The sequence below is a fragment of the Limanda limanda genome, chromosome 4 (genome assembly GCF_963576545.1).
Source record: "Limanda limanda chromosome 4, fLimLim1.1, whole genome shotgun sequence".
Taxonomy (NCBI): Eukaryota; Metazoa; Chordata; class Actinopteri; order Pleuronectiformes; family Pleuronectidae; genus Limanda; species Limanda limanda.
Genome location: NC_083639.1, coordinates 20,027,257 through 20,049,068, shown reverse-complemented (window position 1 = coordinate 20,049,068; position 21,812 = coordinate 20,027,257). Strand labels below are relative to the sequence as shown.

At 39.7% G+C, this 21,812-nt stretch overlaps 1 protein-coding gene across 1 annotated transcript in view; it reads right to left on the bottom strand.

Annotated features, from left to right (window-relative positions):
• Nucleotides 1-21,812, bottom strand: part of cntn4 (contactin 4) — a 146,651-nt gene that overhangs the window by 67,159 nt on the left and 57,680 nt on the right. The window contains exon 4 of the mRNA XM_061070085.1: nt 15,089-15,184. Within this exon, the coding sequence (XP_060926068.1) occupies nt 15,089-15,184 (96 nt within the window). The remainder of the gene's footprint in view (nt 1-15,088; nt 15,185-21,812) is intronic.

The window sequence follows — 21,812 nt, the reverse complement described above, 5'->3', positions numbered from 1 at the left end:
AAAATGCAGCAGACGCCACCTCAACAAAGTCATTGTTGAGTGGAGCACAAAATTACACGTGCAGCCCTCATGTGTCTATAGTCACTGACGTCAGCCAGCAGTGGACAAAGCAGCCAAATGTTTATTCTTTTCTTTTTTCTGTGTAATGTGATTAATTTCTGCAACAACACAAGCCCTGGCCTGCTTCTCCTCCTGCTGCTGCAGCCTCACAGCAGAACCAGCCACTGACACTGTCCCTAGGGCCGACTGCCCCCCCTGCTTGAAGCAATACATATTCATTTAGACGCAGACAACATTTATGACAAGCATTAACAACAACACATTTTAATTTTTTTTTTGCCAGTAAACAAAGCTGCCATCTGTCAATACAAACAGAAGTCTGCAGTTTTACTGGGGTGGTCTGGCATCATAATGTATTATCAGCATCCGCTGCCTCATCTCTTGATATTAATAATACATGTAAGAGCACACTGTGACAACAATATGCATTTTTAATCACCCAATTATAAAGCAGTAGGATGTGAGAATGCTGCAAAACGCACAAATTTACAACAAAACGGAGCACACGAGCCCTTTCCAGGGCCCAATAATACTCTGATTGCAGGATTCAGCGGTGTCAACCAGGATAAAGCACTTTGATGTGGTACAATGTGAACTACTTTCCCTCATGCAGCCCAACAACATGGCCAGACACTCACAATTTGGTCCTATTAGAATCTACACGCTCACCAATTTAGGGGAGCATCTTTGAAAGGCTGCGTCTTTGCACAGAAACAAACAGAGAGAGCAACTCAGAAAACCCCTCCTCATATAAACGACTGTCAGCCCACATTGTGTTATTGACTGCTGCACTCCCGTATCTGCTCCAGGCTGCAGGAATCCTCTGTTCTACTGTTTAACTTACAGGAGAGGACAGGACGCACATGCCCCGTGCTTTTAAAGCCCCGGGTGGGAGCACAAACAGGGTCAACGGAGCAGGGATGCACAGAAACCATTTCAGTCTTGAGTGCCCCTTGAAGGTCTCTCCCTATTAGAAGACAGAGGTCAGCAGCATTAGGTCCACAGCTAAACTCAGTAATCTTGTAGTGCAGAGAGTGCGGCTGGGTCACAGTGGCAGCCCATTAATGCCGTTGGCTCAGAGAAAGACCCAAAGTGACAGCTCCTCTCGCTGCCTCCGATCCACAATAAGAGACAGGGGGTGAACTGCAGAGCACATGTGGGAGAAAACAACATTTCGGAGGCAGCTCGGTTTCAAAAACATGACGCAAGTTGTAACCAGGTTGTGTTAATCCATCCCCGCTCCTTGGACTCTACAGATTGTAATTACCATATATTTCTGGCATGCTCATAACACTGGCCTGTCAGCTGGCGAGTGAGTATGTGGATGCAGCGGGGAGGCAGCACCCCCGCTCTGCCTCTGTGCTGGGATCTGGCCTGGCAGGGTGTGTTAGGCCGGATCTGCACTCAGACTCTTCTCTCTGTCCCTCAGGTACAGCTCTCTGACGGCACAGAGGCACATCGGACGACATCAGTGCTGTAGGTCAGTAAGTTCACTGGTGGGTGATTACGCTGCAAATAATGTTTTATTAGTTATCCACCGTGATGTGTTCATTTTTGTTATATACGCGTAGAATATGGAAAAGTCTGACTTTGACGCAGGCAAGTTGCGTAACACACACCGCATTTAATTTTACCTGGATTTTCAAATTCTATTAAAACTGAACAAACTAAAGTTGCCATCAAAATGATGAGGAATTCTTTTGACCTTATTGCAACCAAAAAATTATAAAAATGATCCAACTCATGTTTACTAATATAATTCTATTCAATTACTTTTATTTCAATTTTCTTCAGACTATTCATTTTAGCCCTAATAAGTGAACTCTTCTTTTGAAAAGTCTCACAATATGTCAAGGTGTTTTTGTTTGGCAGGCTGTGGTATTCACTGAGAGCAACGTGATGTTGAATGCCCCGACTGAGGACAATAGAAAGAGCAAGGTGCTTCCATAAAGCACACAAACAGCCGCACTGCTTTGTAATGCTGAGGTAGCTGACCTGCTCAAAGTTTTAAATCACATCCATCAGCTTCCACGGAACACTGCACTATGCTTCGTTGTTAATCCTGAGCATCCTTAACTTGTTTAATTGATGAGTCATACAAGTGTAAATGGGGACACTGGGACAGAAAAGATTAGTTTAGGGAAAATTCTGTTTTTTTTCTTTCTTTTTCTTTAGTCAGTCTTTATTTTTCGCCCGACAAAGAACTTGTGAAAGCTTTGTTTGTGAAAGGGTGTTTTAAGAAGTCAAAGATAAATATACATGACTTACTGGTCTGCAACCCTAGAGAAACAAATTCGTTAAGTAAAAAAACTAAATTATTCGATTTACGATTCAAAGAACCAAGTTTAAAATCATATTATCCTTAGCGCATTGAAATAAATTGCATTGTGTCACGCTAAATGAAATGTTGCATTAGCAGTGCAGCAGTGGTGAATTGTATGTTGTCTCATAAGTAGTCACTTCACATGTATCTGTTATGTATCTTTTGTGAACTTCATTAACCTCAGTATTGGAGATCGCTACTACCGCTACAATAGGAACCAAAATCAAATAAGAAATTACACTTTAGTCTATAGAGAATAAATATATACATAATTATAGAGACCTGGAACTGCAAAAAGTAAATTGAACAACAAATGTGTGGCCTCGCTTTGTCCTGAAGACTATAATCATTGAATTGAAACATGTTGTTGTGCAGCTTAATATGTTGAGGTTGTATTTGCACTTAAGGTGGCCAGTGAATGGAAAGTGAGAGTAAAAAAAGACTATTTTTATAAATTGTAATATTTCTTTTGAAGAAAAACAAAAAAACAAAACGGCGAATTTTGCTTTTTCTGCATGAATGAATAAACGATAAAGCTCTCAGCCAAATTATTAAAATGTTGCAGATGATTGTCTCTGTGTATAAACAGTGTACGAGTGCGACAAAGGTAGGATTTTCCCATTCCCCGTGTTTTTGATCCACACATGACAGAGATAGCTTTCTTATTCTGACATATCTCCTATGTCTTATGTTTCTGGGGCTTTGTCATCCTGGTGCTGATATGTCTCTGTTATCAGTAATATGTGTCAGTAAGAGTGGGAGTTGAGACGGTGTGTTGTGAAAGAAGCATTCATTTGTGTAGATCATGATACTCGTGTTATCAACAGAGGTATAAAATAAAACTTCAAAAAACTCTCCAAATTCCCTTTTTTGAATCTTGAGCAAACGTAACAACTGAGCTGATATGAAAGGGTTTTACAATGACAACATATGATCAAATCTAAATTATGTGTGGGAGTCCTATCAGTGCATTAAATTAACCATCACTGCACATACGTAAAAATGGATAAGTGATTGTGAAATGTGGAGAGAAGATACACGTTTAAGTGAATTATAATCTACCACTGGTGCATTAATCCTCTGGCCCCTGATCCTCCAACCTGGTACCAACTGTAATTGGATTTAAATCTAACTCACTCAGCAAACACCTTCTAATTCATGCTATTATCCAATCAGCCACATCAAACATCAGAAGGGCTTAAAGAAGACGTAACTCATCAGCCCAACTGTGGTATGATTGATTGTGCAAGACATGGTGGTTTGAATGTTTCTTGTGCATTAAACAAAATGCATCTCTTCCCGACTGGAGTGGGCAGAATGGCATATTGAACCTATGAGTGGATGCACAGCAACAGCAGAACATCAGGTTCCACTTCTCTCGGTCTAGAACAGACATCTGAGGCTGAGGACTCACCAACACTGGATGGAGACTGGGAAAAGGCAACGTGGTCTGATGAGTCTCAACAGCTTGAATCCATGGACCCAACCTGCCTTGTGTCTACAGGTGGTGGTGTCATGGAGGGGGGACCATTGCTTTGACACACTTACTGGCCAATTAACACCAATCAATCACGGTTTGAATGTCACAGTCTCCCTGAGTATTGTTGCTAATCGTGTTCATCACTCCAAAGCTACAGCTTACAAATCTTATAATGGCTTCCTCCTGCAGGATAGTGCTCCATGTCCAGAAGTAAGACCTCTCAAACTGCTTTCATGAATGTAACAATGACCTTTGAAATGTGGCAAAACATGATTTCGTCAACATGAATGTGCAGTTGACGAATCAACAGAAATTCTGGGATGCGGTTATGTTGACATGGACCTGACTCTCAGATGAAGGATTCCAACTTATTGTGGAATTAAACGGATAGTTCACCGAATGTCGAAGAAGTGGTCCCCAGTTACTTCAATTGTTTGGGATTTGACTGCAACGCTGTTAACCTCTGAAACTCAAAAAGTGTTTTGTGGATTCGAAATCACCCTCTCCTCCATCGGGATAGTGGTGAGTAGATAAAGAGTGATTACATTTTTCTGTGAACTATTCCTTTAATGCCACAGTGTCACTAGTAAAGTGAGTCTGGATTGCATCAGCACTCGTGCCAATGAGAAGTCCAAATTGTAATGGCTCTTACTTCTGTTCCCTGAAGGAGAAATACGAGACGGCAAAACATGATCTGATATAGCTTCAGCTCTGGCTCTGGCTTGCATCATTCTTTCAACAGGTAAAGCTGAGTGCCCTGGGATATGTGGGACAACATCAATCCTCAGGGGTCCTGTACACATGAGACTCCCGGTGACTGTGGTACAGCCACATGGAAGCTGAAGGTCAAGTCACTACATCAACATTGCACTTCAACAGCAAAACCAGAGAATCCTGTCTTTATCCCACATATTCTTCATAAAAACCTGGTGCCTGCAGTTTCCACAATGCAACGACAATGCAAGTCAGAGATGTGGGTGTGTTATGCTAGGAGGGACTAATGTAGCCTTGAGCTGTCGCCTCAAGCAGAGATGAGGAGCAGGGTACTGAGCTCTCTTATTCCCAACTCCACAGTTTTCATTTAAAATTAGTTTTCTTCAACCCAACCAATGCCCAAATCAAATGATTTTATTAGGGGGATTTTACAGAATTTACAGAAAGCACCATCTAGAGCCACAAAAGGCTTTATAGATATTTTAAATTACATATCCAGCAGTTCCCTAAGACCAGAAACAGACCTCAGACATGTGGGGTTTTTCTTTACTGCTGATATTTTGGTGCTAACTGCTAACTTCTATGGTATTTTGACATTTTCAGCTACCGAGTTTAATTGACAATTCCAGCAAACTCAAATGTGATGATTTGCTGTTTAAATATCTTTTTAAAATCCCTATCACTGGATTTTGGATTGCTACCAAAACAAACACAAAACAAAGATTGGCAATTCTATACTAATTTCTGACATTTTGCAGACGAGGCAATTCAAACAACTTCTTTGGGTGTTTTGGACACAAACAAGAAAATAAAGCAATTCAAATAAACCTGGTTTGTTCAGCGTAAATCTCACAGTGGGAGCTGTGTGACAGCAGAGTCCCACAAATTGAGCTGAACTCCCTGCACCATCAGATGCAGTAATATAGTGGTTAAAGCTATACCCAGCAATCTGGTATTATGGATTCAACTTCAAACTGCAGTCCAGTGCTCTGCTAAGCAAGCCAGGTGCTGTGGACGGTGCTGTCATGTTTTCAACAATTGTTATTTTCCCCTTGCACAGCAGGTGACAGCGCATTTCTCCTAGGATGAAATCCCAGCGGGCACCGGGGGATTTGTGTTTATGTGGCAACACCAAGGAGCCTAAGGACATGACGTGTGACTGTCGCCCAGCAGAGAGGATGGAGGAGCTTACACACCAGTAACTTCAAAGAAAAGGATATAGGAAAGTTTGCTTTAAGTTCGTCACATAGAATCAGATGAGCATGCAAACTGTACACGTAAACCTACAGCACGCTCCACACCCTTTGATAACGACCTCCTTCTTTTTGTCCTTCATACCCCACAAACAGTCATGTACACACTTCAAAGGCAACTATAACAACAGCTGTGTGTACTGCAAGGTTTAAGGAGCTTAAAAGGAGATTTAGGAAGCATGTCATTCACAAACGTCTTCTGGGAAATGTGCGCGCGTTACACTCAGACTCCTCTGTGACCTTTCATACGTGATTAGAAACTCCAATCAAGTCAGAGTGTCACTCTCAGCAAGTACAGCATATCTCATTTCATGCTGCTGTCATGTTGTTGGCTGCTCGTGACTAAAGTTTGTCTCCAGCCTAAAGTAACCACTACATTAAGTCAAATCTGGAAGGGTTTGGAGAAAAGGCTCTGTGAGCTTGTATGGATTTTGTGACAGTGACATGTGATATAATATCAGGGAGCTGAAGTCATCAGAATGATGAAGGGGTGGGGGGAATGACTGAATACGGGATTATGAAAGGAGATTACTCATGGAGATTGTGAAATGTGTCGTCTGCTAATCAGATTAAGAGCAGAATAATCCCTGAGAAACGACTAAATATGAGTCATGTACAGTATCATCTGCAAATACCACTGGAATAAACGTGTTCTTAATCATAGCATGGAGAGATTAGACAGACTGTGATGCTTATGGTGCCTTCAAAGGGAACTCAATGACTCCTTTTTTCTTTGACATTGAAAGTCATATTTTGCTGGATATTCAAGTTACTTGAATACTGCTAGCAGGCAATAGGCAAAAAAAGGAATGTTGCCTTGTTCCCTTTTGTAAAAGTAATGATTTAGTTCTTTCTTTCTTTCATGAATTTCTACAATGTGTTCAAATGCCTTTTTAAAAATGAGGAAAATGAATAGGAGTTATCAGAAAATTACCTTATAGCCCACTCACAGAGTTGTGAATACCACATCTATGGCCTCTACAAAATGATTTGCATAAGTCCTATTACTCTCTAATATGACATGTTCAAATGATCATTCTGAGCATTTCACAGCTTCAAATTTCAGAGGTGACAGATTAAAGGGACAAAGAATAAAGGGCTGGTGTCATGCTATCAAGTGGCACAAGTAAATTAATTTGCCAGTCCTCACAAATTATTATTATTAACTATTATATTTGGCCTCGATGGGTAAAATCGTGACTAGTAGAAATTTTACAAAGCAAAGTACTGTAGCTGGTGAACTAGCTGTTTTTTCATCATTAAATTAGACACAATTGTTGGCTGGCTTGCTAACGTCTGATTGGGAACTAATGGGACAACTAGTTCACACAGTTATATCAGGAAATGCATGTTTGATGTCCTTTCAACACAATTTCATAATTCATGTTTTAATCATAAACACACGTGATATAGACATAGAACTGTATTAACAAGGTTAAGTAGTGTTATACGATTTGACACAAATATGATGATAAGTTTTATCGGATATGACTTGCTGACCTATGACTTGTTCTGCATTATATTTAGGCTACCGTAAGTACACTATAGATATAATAGTGGTTCCGCTTAGTTTTACCAGGATAATAAATGTTTTCACACAACATAAAGGATCTTTCACTCAATATTTTTCACTGTTGCTGAATTGGAGCGCTGTGTACAGCACTTTTACTTGAAGGTCGCTTGCTCTCTCTCACTTGCTCTCACACAAATACACTGACTATTGACAGCACTGGGACAAATGTCTACTAAAACATCCATAAGGTTTTTACCATCCTCTGCAGACAGGCAGGATTCCTAACGCATGTCCCCCCCACAAAGACGAGCTGTACAACGTATTCATCCAGAGACAGCTTCCTCCAGATGATTTATCAGGTCAGCTTCTGGCCTGCATCCTTTTCCCTACTTTAGCTCCAGCCAACGAGTAAATGCTATCACAGCTTGTCTTGTTCTAAACTGTCGGGCTCCCTCAGTAATCACCACTGATGGTGACTCGACTGTGTAACACAAATCTGCCTGTCAGAATTCACCCAATCCGACCTCCACATGTGAAAGATTTGCAGGGATCTACTTAGTCCCCATGAGTCAATCCACTGTTTACAGCAATGCTACTAAAATAAACTCACTTTACAGCAGAACTGGGCCTTAAATGAGAGAGGGGAAACATATTAAATGCATTCTAATACATATTTATAATCACACACAGAGCTTTTGGAGCAACGAGTTACATTAGATACCACATCCCCCATCACTCTGAAGAATACTGTTCATCTGTCCAACAGAGTTCTACACAGTTGCTGAATCTGACTGACGGTGAAAAGTGCATATATCTAAGGCACTGTGGCCTCTACTTTCACAGCGTCTGCAAACACAGTGGAGTGACATAAATCTCATCACAATTACAAACTAAAACTGTGTAATCGCACCACAGATCAATCAGCTTCCAAACAAACAAACATTTAGCTCACAGAAATCTGGCAATAAGCAGCCACAAAGCATCACCTAAAATACAGAAATGTGTCCACTCAATAAGTTCAGCAGGTACCAATTTTTATTAATGAACCTGAAATTTGTTATTGATTATGCCTTATATATATTGAATATACAATTAGACAGCAATTAAAAAATTCAGCAGGAATGCATGAAAAATAAAGACATTATGCAGTTGAGGAAACACAAATGACTCAACTGCACTGAATCAAAAAATGTAGTTATTTTTCCTTTTCTGGCCATGCATAATATTTCTAGAATATCTCAACTGAGACTTTAACACACCTTAGGAAAAATAAAAAGTACAATTTCTTGCTGTCATCAGATGTATTAATACATCAAAACTTTCTCTGCATTTATCTGTTTTATTTTAAAATAAAGTAACTCTGCAATGTTCTAGCAACTCAACTGTGAGTATAACGTTTTTCCTAAAGTACCCATAATATCGAAGGATCTCATGGCTATGAGGGAGACTAGGTGCCATATTCATAACACCCTCAAATCAGGTTCAATGATACCACTATTTCACCCTGTGTAACTAGAGCAACAATATGCTGTTTTTCTTGTAATGTGTTACCCTCACCTGTATGGGGCATGTTACACCATTCCCAAACGTTTATTTTTTTCAACTGTTTAGCCGTTGGTTACACCTCATTTATACGTAAGAAAATCAATAATCAGGCTCTTGAAATTTTCTTGAACTCTGCAATCCATTAAAGTAAATATGTGGTCTGCATTCATCAGTAGGTAACATAATTTTTATCAAATAAAGTGATAGGGACATTTCAAAATCAATATGCATTTAACTGCATTTTCAAGCAATAAGAGCAGAATGTGCTATAGTTGCTAATGATTTTTGATATTGCAGAGAAATGAATGGTTGTTTTTAGATGTTTGGATGGAAATTAATAAGTTTACATTTATAAAACGCAGCAGGATGGGCAGCATGGCAGAGCAGTCAGCTGCAATGTATGCATGGTTTGTTCATGTGGTAACTGTACATTATAAATTAGTTATACATTAGTTTGATGAATTTCACTTCTCATTTCATTATGAACACCTCAGTGAAGATTTATTTTGAGACTTCTCATAATCTATTAGGGACAAGAGTTCAGGAAGCACCTCAGTCATAAGTTGTGTTATTATTTTATAGCAAATCTTTTCGGCGATAAAGTTTTTTCCAAGTAATTTGATGGAAACAAGATAAACATTAAGGGAAATGGCCAAATACAACACCATTTATGAGAGAATGTGCTCAGGGTGTGAGGAAATATACAAATCACCAGCGGGCCATAAAAGGGTATGAGAGGTGATGCTGATAACAAAACAACATTTATATTCATGAAATATATATTTTGTTCTTCTTAGGGCTGGACTCAACTGCCCTGAAATTGTACAATTGATCAAAACAAATTGGAAAGTTTGCGTTACGATGTTTGTTTGCGTCAGTGACAATGCCCTGATATGGATGACGGCCATTACAAGGTCATATTTCACAGCCAGTTTCCCAGCTTTTGAACAGAGAGGCTATTGGACAGGTTCATGTTGCATTAGGCAGCTTTGAGCAGGTATAGAGAAGCACAGCGACCCTGCCTCAAAGCCACTAACTACATATGAGAAAAGAAAGCATGAAAAAGGATGAGGATACATATTCAGTGCTTATATTGCACCGTTGCCTGCTTGGACTTAGAAATCTTTTATATGTTCTGTCATACGCAGTCCCTATTTCATGACATTCCTTTTGGAATAGGGGTGATGTATCTCAGTGTGGCATCAGCAGCCTGACAGCCAATAACAAGACAATAATGACTGTCAGGCCAACTTAACCACCTTCCCCCTCTCACAAGGACCTCATTGCATTTTAATCAAATTCTGCATGTGGGTGGCACATTCAAGGAAAAGCCCGACACATCCCTATTCAGTGCCATATGTTTGTAGACCTTCCCGTACTGCATGCACGAGGTGCTGGTGGGCTTCCACCTGCCAGAGGGGGCTCTCAGAGGACACATTATGCATGGCAGGCAGCTGTCCCTGCCCCCTGTATGCAAGCATGAGCTCGGCCATGCAGAAAGACGTGTTGGACAGAAGAAAGAGCATGAGAAAATGGGTGGGGATGGTGATAGAGGGAGAGACGTTTCAAGGGAATATGGAAGTATGACAGTGTGTTAGTGTTCTGCTGGTAGAAAGAGCTCGCATCTGCTGTACAACCTGAGAATACCCATCATATGGTGTAGCAGGGTTCAGTGCATGTTCAGGAGTAAAATGTATTCATATGTTGCTGCTGACAATTGTGTAAACCACACGGCTGTGGTCAATTTATTTTACTATAAAGATCATCAGTTTCTGTACTATAAAAAGACCAGCATCAACTACAAAATCCATTTTTATTATTTAAATGCCTGGCAATGAAGTGAAATCAGTGACTAAATTTATGTATTTATTAGTAATATCCTCAGCCAAAATATGGGGTATTAACAAAATATAGTTAGAAGAGTTCGCTTAAAAAATCACAGGAAAGCTGAACTGGAGCACCCAAGCCCACTCGTACTTCCAGAAGACAAGAATCTTAAAAAAAAAAGAGGTCATGCATTTATGGTTTTTAAAAAAAAAGAGGGGTCAGTAATGACCTAAAACAGTGGGCCAGTGTAGCTCCAACTGCACTTCATTCAAACACGAGTAAATGGGGCATTTATTAGGGACTACTTTCAGCAGCAGATTAATCCACATTTGGTGCTTAATAGAGTAATTCAGCAGCAGGACAGAATGTGTGGGACTGGCTCAGGACACATCGTGTGCTCATGGAATCTGTTGTCCAGTGCAACAATGGAGCTCACTGATGAATCTTTGATATATTTGGACAACAATCTAGCTCTGTGGCTCAGTGGAATACGATATATCAGGTTCTGTGTTTAGAAATATTTTAGATTTTTTCTTATCCTTTATGGAGCTAAATTTGGCAACGACAACAACAAAAAAGCATTTTAAAAAGAATGATTTGCAGGAAGCCCTTCAAAATTGAAACTATTGTCTAAAAAATATGAGATGGATACAATAAAGGATTCCAGAAATTACAGACTAGCATGTACAGTGCAATGCATTTCCACTAATACCTAGTGACAGGCCATAGCCTGACAACCACGAGCAGTAAAATATTGACTACTTTCACAGAGTATACAATTACCAACTGTAATTTAGTTTAATAAGACATATTCTAATTAAATATAATTGATCATTGTTTCCTTTCCACATAAGAACAATTTAAATGACTTAAAAATACAAAATGAAACTGCAGTGGCCTGATTGATGACAGAGCTTTCTGGTCATCCGATATCTTATCCTCCATCCTAAAGGCAATCACCTCGGTTTCAACCTGAAATCTATGTTGCCAGATTACCGGTACTATTTCCTGCCACGGGCAGAGTGAAGGGCCATTTTAAAATGTAACAAAAGCAACACATCAGGTCAAGCTCGAAAACTGGTGCTGGCACAAGAAACTAAACAAAACACTTAGCTCTTTGCCTGCTGACTGATTGCCTCTCATTGTTGCCATTTTGAATACTCTGATGGCCTTACCATCAGCATGGCTGTGTGTTTGTGTGTGCGTGTGTGTGTGCGTGTGTGTGTGTGTTTAGTGCCGAGAGCCTGGCTTGGAGGTGTTGGGGGGCCTGTTGAATCTGTCTGTTGTTTAATATTCTATTCTGAATGAATGAATGAAATAATGCTGATATGTAAGTGAAGCTGGATGTATTGTTATAGACTGATGAATAGCAGCCTGTCCCAATTAACACTGGTTGCCTGCTACACACTGTATTGAGTTTAATGTTATACCTATCACTTTTTTGGCAATAAATGGCTCTAAACTACACAAAGAATTATTAATCCACTATGTGTCTGGATCCAGTTCAGTCTGTAGATAGAGCCGTGCTGGTTATTCCCAGATCACGGCAAGTGACGAAGGGTGACTTTTGAGATCAGACAGGCAACATCCTCAGAATCTTTTTAAACTCTTCGTATAATACATATTTTATTAGAATTCTTTCATGAATGTTTGATGTATATTTATTTACAGTTTATGTGTGTCATTATAACCATTTTTACAGCACATTGATTTATGTGTTGTGTGAATTATGTGATGTGTGTGTCTTTTTTTATCTAATATATTATATTAGGAATACTTATATTTATACTTTTGTTTTTAAGATAGGAAATGTATATATTTTTGGGAATTTCTCTTTTATTCTTTGCTCTGTAATGTGTGGATCCACCCATCAGTCTGTTGTGTTCTGTTTTTGTGTTTAGCTTTTTTTTTTTCTTGTGTGTAACTTTTTTCTATCTGACTTATCTTGTTATTGTTTTAATGGATGTTCCTATATTGTCACTTTTCTCTATCCATTTTATTGGTACAATATATGTTATGGAGTGTGCTGAAACATGCAGGTACATGTTTCTCATTAAAGGTCTAAAACATAAAAGCAAATATGTATGTTTGACACATTTCGAAGCAAAATCTTAAACATTGTATGTCAGGCGTTTCTAGGCCGGTCGAGCCAGTGCAAACTGAAGACACATTAACGCTGAGATTACTGCATCTGCTTAATGCAAAAAGGATCACACAACAACCACCAAGTGACAAGTGATAGTGGCCTCTATTTCACCTGAGAGACATAACTCAGTAAAATGGACTTCTAATTGACAGCTTGTATTGGCTCTGTATATTAGTGGGGAGACAAGTGTCTTGAGGGGGCTTTTCATGTGCCTGAAGAAGCCTGACATGTTGGAATTATTTCCCCGTTGGTCTTAAAAACCAAACCTTAATTGGATTACTTCAGCACAAACTGTCAGATATAAAAAGAGTCGGCGAAGCAACTGTATGGAGAGCGATCAAATGCCGGCACGCCAGCTGAACTATTTGCAAATAAATCTCAAACTCCAGATTGCAACTGAGCTTGCCAAGCTTTCACCAGATAAACCCCCCAAAAGGATACAAGCTCCAAACAATTACAGTCAATTCCAGACTAGCGTAATTTTTAACCATAGCAGACCAGTGCATGAATCAGTGATATCTGTTAGGTGGATGTCAGTCGGGGGGGATGTAATCCAAGCAGCTGTCGTGTTCCCAGTAAGAGAAGAGTCAGAGCAATGAAAGGACACATCTGCTGCAATTACACCGAAAATGAAGAAGGTTGCTTGAAGTTTTAATGCAGATATTCATACAAGCCATTTGGCACATCCATTTCCTGCCACATGTTCCTCAAATATCACTGGAGTGTGTAGCAGCTGAAGAGGAAATAGGCTCCCAATTTGCAATGCACAGTTACCTTTGCAGTGATTTACAATAATAGCTTGACACTTATTTACACTTATTTGCTTTCTTGCCGAGAGTTTGACAAGGATGTTGATAGCATACTCACGTCTGTTTGTTAAATATAGAGCTACGGCATGAAACTGTTAGCTTACAGGCACAACGACTGGATGCAAGAGGGAAATGCCAGTCTGGCTACCCGGCTCTGTCCAATGCAAGCTGAAAAACCACGACTTACTGTTTTAAAACTTTGGTTTCTGTGTTAAATACAATTTCCCTAATTAAATAAGAAAACATAAATTAAATAAGGAGTGTTTCTTTCTGGCTTATTCTAATTTGTCACATCACAGTTTCCGTTTTTAAATTTGTTTTTATTACGCTTCTCATAATAACAAAGAGATCTCTAACTTGTTTCACTCCGTTGCTGCACTGCACGGCTGTATGCAGTGCTGTTTGTGGTATTATTCGTCACATATTCACTCGGGCTATTGTCCATAAAGTTTTTACCGTTCTACCAGTCAAACGACGCTAGTGCGTGTGCACCCCAGTTTTGTTGAGTGAATTCATTCTGTGGGAAACGCTGAGTGGAGATCTGTTGATGACTCATCTTGAACTCATCTGCATGATTTGGGATTTGGTGCAGTTAACTTATCACAAAATATAACACACCATCAACCTTTAGCTTTTTGGTACAAACAGCTAGCAGAGCGATCTAAAAATATGCCTTTTTTAAATTTTCTGTCTGGAAAACCGTTGCTAGGATTAAGAGCTAGGTTGAAGTCTGATTTCATCTTTTCTCCCTCGCATATTACCTGATATTACAGTGCCGGTGTGGGAGGTTATGGCTAAGTCAGCTCCCTTGCTCCAGATTTGATTTAAATGCTTCTTGTAGCTACACCCTGCCCACATTTCACTGTGAAATATGTCACACAGCGGAAGGAAAAAGTCTTATTTTACAACGTATATAATTCATCCAGGGTGTTGTTTGCCCTCAGCTTGAGAAACAACGGTGATGAATTGCGGCTGCACAACAGTTAAAACTCAGCTGACATTGAAATCAGGCAGCAAATTAAGGCAGGAATCAAAGCAGCCTCAGCTGGAGGCGTCTGACAGCAAGGCTGTCGCACTTCTCATGGCCTGACCACGACTCATCACGCCTGAACTGAGCAAAACTCACTTGGAAATCTCTCGGTCCCCCATAGCAACAGATGTAACGTGTTGACTACCAAATCAAAGGTGTGTCTGAAACAGCTGGATCTTAAACAGCACCGGCCCGACTGAACACTGAGAGCCTCAGAATGAATCCACCCATCTGAAAACGTGTCAAACATTACGATCTCATTCCCATTTCGTTCCTCACTCAGCCAGCTCCTAATTACCAGTTTAAAACAGACATCTGTTAGCTCGCTTGCCAACAGAGATGAACAGTCGATACAAAAACAAACAAAAACGAGAGTGCAGTGTTTTACCTCCGGAGTGCGGGGGAGGGCCACACAGCAGAACCACTCCTTGACCTTCACGCACCGATACAGAGCTTCTTCTGTGGGTCTTGAAGTCTTCCAAGTCTGAAAAAAAAGAAAAAGAGCAGTCAGCAAAATATCCCCACAGGTCTGATAGAAAAATGCTATCATGAACAAATGACTGTGTTGTCCTATGTTTTTCCAACCTCCTTGTTTCTTTTTGAGTCTTAGTTCTATTCAAGGTCACAGCCTACGGAGCCTAAAGCGGCTCACAGCAGGCGGGCAAACACAACAGGTCGCCAGTTTATTATAGAGCTCACACTCAGAAGGTTCCCGGCCTATCGTTCTTTGTACTGAGGCTTAAGCCTGACAAATTGCATCACTTTAAACTCCATGGGCCAAGGTTCAAACCAACATAGTGTGTGAGACAGCAGACCGAACCTCCCTCATCAATTAAATACAATTACCCCAACATTATTATCTTCTGTGTCTTTACAAGTGTTCGGAACCGTTTTTTGGTGGTAAACAGCCTTTGGCTTTGCTTCAGGCCAAATCAGCCCCTGTGTGCGTCTGTGTATATTGTGGATTTCCACGGCTGATTGTGATGCTAACAGGTATCAGATAGAAATAAATTAAAGGGTCCTGGTTGGGACGTGCGCCACACTGTACTGGCACATATATGGATTTTATGGAAATAAACCAGCACACCAAATGTATCAGTATATGGGACATCCTAGATGACATATGTATATATGCAATTTGTAAGTGTATTTGGGGTCAAATTACTTTATCAAAATCATAGTATATAACTTTACACAATATATAAAGTTAGCAATGGAAGGTTGAATTCATAATAAGAACAAATGCTAATGTATTTATATGAATTTTGTAGAGGACAATCAAAACAATTCCAGTAGTTCCTTTAAAAGATCACTTTTTTGAGAACAATCACAACTTGTATTCCTCAACACTTTTCCCTTTATATATTCTTGATCATTCTAATTATTTATGGAGCATCAGCATTAACCTACTTGCTGTAAACTGCAGTGGAACGTGTCTACTTCAACACTGCATTTGCGGGGTTATGACATCTGGGTGAAAATCAGTTTGAAATGATCTCATTTAAAAAGCTTTTCTTATGGAAAACAATAAAAACACTGAAGCTGATGAGCCTTGAGAGAGCTTCGATATGCCAAATGAGACAAACATCATATTTTATGATTCAAATGTCCACAGGAGACTGAATTAAAAAAAAACAACCTTCTGTGGAATTTTGGACAATAAAGTCAAGTTTCCATCCAAATTGAAAAGCATAATTTAACCAGGTTTTCAGAAAGTTTGTGAATGAAAATGCTAATTGTTGCACATTTCCATTTACTACTGTGAATAATAGGAGATCTGTGGTGTTGCAAATTCCTCAAATATAAGTGGGTTTCAATTTTTTAACTGAGAAAAAACAACAATGAAAACATGGTCAAAATGTGATATTTATGACTCAGGATACGTCAGTGTGTGTTGTTTGTCAAATTTGTGTTGCATCCCTGTAATGCCTGCTGGCTGATTGCTTCTCATTGTTGCCAGTTTGAATACTCTGATGGCTTTACCAACAGCTTGGCCGAACGTGTGTGTGTGTGTGTGTGGCCTCCTACAACATACAATATAGATATTATCCTGCTAAATAATTGCACACTTTAGTCAAGAGTATAACTGTACCCTGTATCCTGCACTAGTAAATATATGTTGCAAATTATTAATGGAAGTCCTGCATGAAATACATTTTTTAGGGGGGAAAAAAAATAATAGAAATCCATTGTGACACACATCCACTGATATGTGCAGAGCAGCAATTTGCCCCCCCTCTGCTAAGCAAAGAGGGTTGCAGTGGCGGGTCACACATGAGGGATTTTAATAGCTTCGGTGGTAATCAGGCTACCTTTCATTCATCACGCCTACCAACACTGAACATTACAAAACTATTGCTGGTATTGTTTTGACAACAAAGTACTAAAGTGAGCTAATTTTCATCCGACAGTTGACGGAAACAATCGCAGGTCATAACCACTTCCAATGATTGCCTACACTAATTGTGTATATCCTGTTGGAGCTGTGTAAATGTAATTCATACATCACATGGTGGCTTCACGTCTGCACTCATCACCGAGTCAGTGGGGGGGAGGGGATTCATATTTTCCAATTGGGGCTACTTCAATTTGAAAATGGCTTGTTCGGCAGTTTTAAAATACACAAAAACTATCAGTTTTTTTTGATTGTCTAGACCAATTTATTTAATTTTTTCAATAATTAAGTTTCAAACAAAATAACTATCCAAACTAAATTAACATAGGAAGACGACTGATTAAGCAGATTAATTAACCTTAATCAACCTCGCTCTATAACATGCCAGCTTACACTCTGAAATCAGTGTGAGCGGTGGCGAGGACCCGAGCGCTCCCTCTGCAGACCTGCTCGCTGCAAAACAGCAACCGATCCACTTTTGGAATGAGATTACTGATTAGTGCAGCTCCAAGTGATCTAAATGTAAAATTACTGGGCTCACTGATTTATGAAGAGGACTATAAGGTCAGTTAATGTATGTCATATTGGCTGCAGGACAAGTCAATTAAGAAGCAGCCTTTAATTCTTTCTTTAAAAAGAAATCTCTTTTTAACCCACAAGCACAGTCAGACTAATAGCTATTTAAGACTCTAAAGCTCTATTAAGGAAGCCGTACCTGAGCACTTTTCTTAAAATTAATGCCAGATATGGGTCAAATGGATGAGTCCACTAAGTGTCCATAAGCCATATGTGTGTGTCACCTTTAAAACATAAACCACGATGGAATTGCCTGGAATTAATTTATTTCAAAATGTTTTCATAGAGTGCTGCACTTCGAGAAAGACCATCAATTTTTTTCGACCTTGCCTCACGTGACCTCTGCTCGGGTCGGATGGCGGCACGACTGGCCGTGTCAGTGCGAGTGCGAGCCCCCAGGAGCTGGTGGTACGTGGCAGTGTTTGTGCTCCAGTTGCTGCCCACCTGCTGCGGCAGAAACAGAGACCCCGCGCCACAGTGGGTTTCACGGAGGATTGGTTGTGTTTGTGTGACAGCGAAGGACTCCAATCTCTATCAGATAAACTGAAAGATGGCAGGAGAGAGACACTCACACACTGCTGGGAGGGTGCTTTGGTGATGTGGTGTCCTCCGCACCAACTTGACAAAGTTTTGAAAGTTTATCCGTCAGTCAACCACAACAACTGTGAAGTGTATATAAAACATCTTATTTCTAGCAATAACCTGGACAAATATTTGTGTACGTTGTGCAAGATCAGCTTTATTACATTTTATTGACTTCTGTAACTGATGTGTTTGCCTGATAAGCGTCGACTGCTTTTCTTTTCTTTTCTGACCTGTTAAGAGATCTGTTTACTTTCATCTCTCTGTCTGAATCATGAATCATGACAGCACTGAGAATATGAAAACATTCTTGTTTGTTGTATTCTTTCCAGTGTGAGGCAGATTTACTCGGTTTTCCCACCACATTTCCCCAGGTTGGGTCAGCTCCACAGTTTGAGAAGCATTTGAGTTTCCTAACCTGAGGAGACTGACATATTTGGATAAATAGGCTGTAGCATTGAGCAGTGCTGAAAAGTAACAGGTAGAAAAAAACTGCACCAAACTGCACTTGATATAATTAAACTGCACTAAATTACGCACATAATAATAAAGATTTTTTAAAATTTAGGTAATTAGTATAAATTAAGAAAAAGAAATAGCCCCATCTCTCGATATTAAAGAAAAAGAAAATAAAATCGTAGATCAGCCTACTGTCCGTATGTACAACAAGATGTAATGGGTTCTTCCGCGACACATTCTACATCTCTACAGGGTTTTTTTTGTGTGTAATCTTGCTCATAAACAAACAAATACACCATAACCTCCTTGGCAGAGATAATAATTTACCCAATTATTGTGACCAACTTTAATAGAGAGTTGAGGGAACTGTATTTGACACAGATTTATATTGTATGCTAGTTTTTACTTCAACCCCACCAAATTTCAAAGGTCAATGAATTATATTTTATATTTTCATTCATCATCTGGGCATTTTCAAGCCTTTCCATACAAAATCGATCATTATTTGATTATAGAAGCTCCGTTTATTTATTTATTTTTGTATTGATGAACCTACAGAGAATAATGAGCTGAATCTGCACTTCCCCTCAGCTTTAGCACCTTCTCAGCCTTCCACCGCTCCTCCTGCCTCCCTGTTCTCTGTCTCGCCTACATATTTAACGGTAAAACAATTGAAGAATGCTCAGGATTATTAATGACTCCTCCGGGAGTCTTGATGAGAATTGGCTAGTGACAGCAGCAAAGATGAGTGAAAGTGCTTGAGAACAGTTTTGAAAGAATGTGTCAATCCAAATATAAAATGATCAGACAAATTCTGTAATAATACAGGCACACGGCCTCTACCGATGTTTACCAAAGCTAAGATGTTAGAAACAATGCAGGCTAGACTCGTCCCTGATATTCTCATCGACGTAAATCACGGCAGTTGCATCATGAACTTTTATTCCAGTGCACTAGTAGATCTGTTTCTTATGTCTAGAATCTAAAATGTGAATTATTTCCACATCATCAAGTGGTACAAGAAGAAACTACTCATAAAACTCAAACCTGCTCGCTTGATATATGTTCTTGTTTGTCTGAGTTCCTCATTGGAAAAACAACACCGAACACGCTGTCTATACACGCCCGAATAATTGAGCATCTGAGTGCGGTCCATAGACGTGATGACAAATTTGCTGTCTAAACTAATTTTTACTCTGCAAATCACTGTCCCTCCCAATTATATCTTGTGGGCTGTGAAATCCTGGCTCGACATGGCGGGGTGGTGACCAAGTCGTTTAAAGTGCTTAGAACCGAGAGACAGAGCAAAGGCGTCTGAAGATGTGGATTTAAGATGCTTTCTCGTAGCTTTATGATGTGTGGGGAATTCAATCTGGTCCCTGCGCTTAAATTACTGTAGGTGATTTATTTTTTACAGCTTGTCATATTTTACAAATTGCCACTTTTCAGTGTCTTTTAAAGGAAGGCTGGCTGTCTGGTTATTTCTTAACTGTCAGTCAAAGGTGATTAATGTTACAGCGAGGCTAATTGACTTCCCTGTTGTCGGTGGGCTTCATCTCTGACTGGCGAGACGTCAGAGATCCCTGTTGAAGACTCGTAGCGGAAATATCTACTCTGCCTTTTCTTCAGATTTTCTTTTGGTTAAAGGATTTATTTTGGTTAGTCCCTCAACCACTCTTGGAGGGACACAAAAAACAACAATAAAGGGAAATAGTATTTTCAAAATCAATGAACTTGAATTGATGGAAAAAAAACATTATTTTGAGATTTTGAGTTGAAATAATGGCGATAGAAGCTTTTTTCTTTTTGAATAGCCCCGCCACTTACTTTCATCTGAAGGCACGATAGAAGGTTAGATAAAAGCACCCAAGCCTCCCTAAAATACAAGCCTAGAACAAAGTGGACACGAGCGAGAGATATCTGAGGTAGTGAATTTATTCCCAAAAAGTCTTTTTGACACTATTTTGGGCTGAGATCAAAGCTGTTGTGATTTGTGAAGTGGTGATGTCTACTCCACTAAAACCACTGATTACCCTTGTCCACATCCACAGACATGGCCTGGCTCGTGCTGAAAGCATGCTGCAATAGTGGTAAAATCGCTCCCCATCTATCTACGCTGAACACCCCCCCCCCAAAAAAAAGCAAAAGAAGCATTGTTGTGAAAAGGGCACAAGGAGAGCAGAGAAAAGCATCATTTACAATATGGTACGGCCGATGCCTTCAGATGCAGTGGGGACTTGGAGGCCACCAAAGGCATGCTTTTCTGAGCGCACACAGCTGTGCAGAGTTCAAAAGAAACCGCACACAGTTTGCCTGCGAGGAACATTTCAAACAACATATCTATTCAAGCAGTCACACAAAGGAACAGCAGAACACGCAACTGCTTTAAAAGATATTCATTAAAAAGTAAAACATGCTAATGTTTTCTGCATTGAATTACACATAATCTTCAGAGTCATTTTCAAAGGGGAAGCAGCTAACAATGATTAATGGCCTCAGAACGCGTGAACGCGATGTCCCATCTAGACACATTAGCGTCGCACATTACAAAACCTGGGCTGGTGTTTCACGGTGAAATGATCTAGATGAGGCAGATGATCACATCCCAGACGTACGTGCTCGTCTAAAACCAGCGTAACTTCATCATACTTCAACGAGCCTGTCTGACCATCACTGTGAAATGTATCACAAGCTGCGACTCCTCAAGGATCCTCCTTGTCTTCTAGTAGGGGGGGGGGGGGGGGGTAATATGGGTGTCACAGCTCAAGTTTTTTGTTATAGTATATACAGTAAATGATATGGAAATGTTTGCTTTCACTGAAAGCATTTTGGGTGGTTTTAATTACACTGAATTTAATTTCAATTATCTTTAATGAAGCTCATTTCAGGTATCTTTTATAACTTTAAAAAATTGACTGATGCAGCTGAACCATGCTTGTATACATTTGTATATACTTTAATCTATATTATATGCTGCAAACACATGTATGGTGGGTTAAATGGAAAATCTATAAAAATTGTGAAAATGAAGACTTGTAACATTCACATCACTTTCTCTGTGCGCATTTCATTAAATATTGTTAAACCGTTGAATCGAACG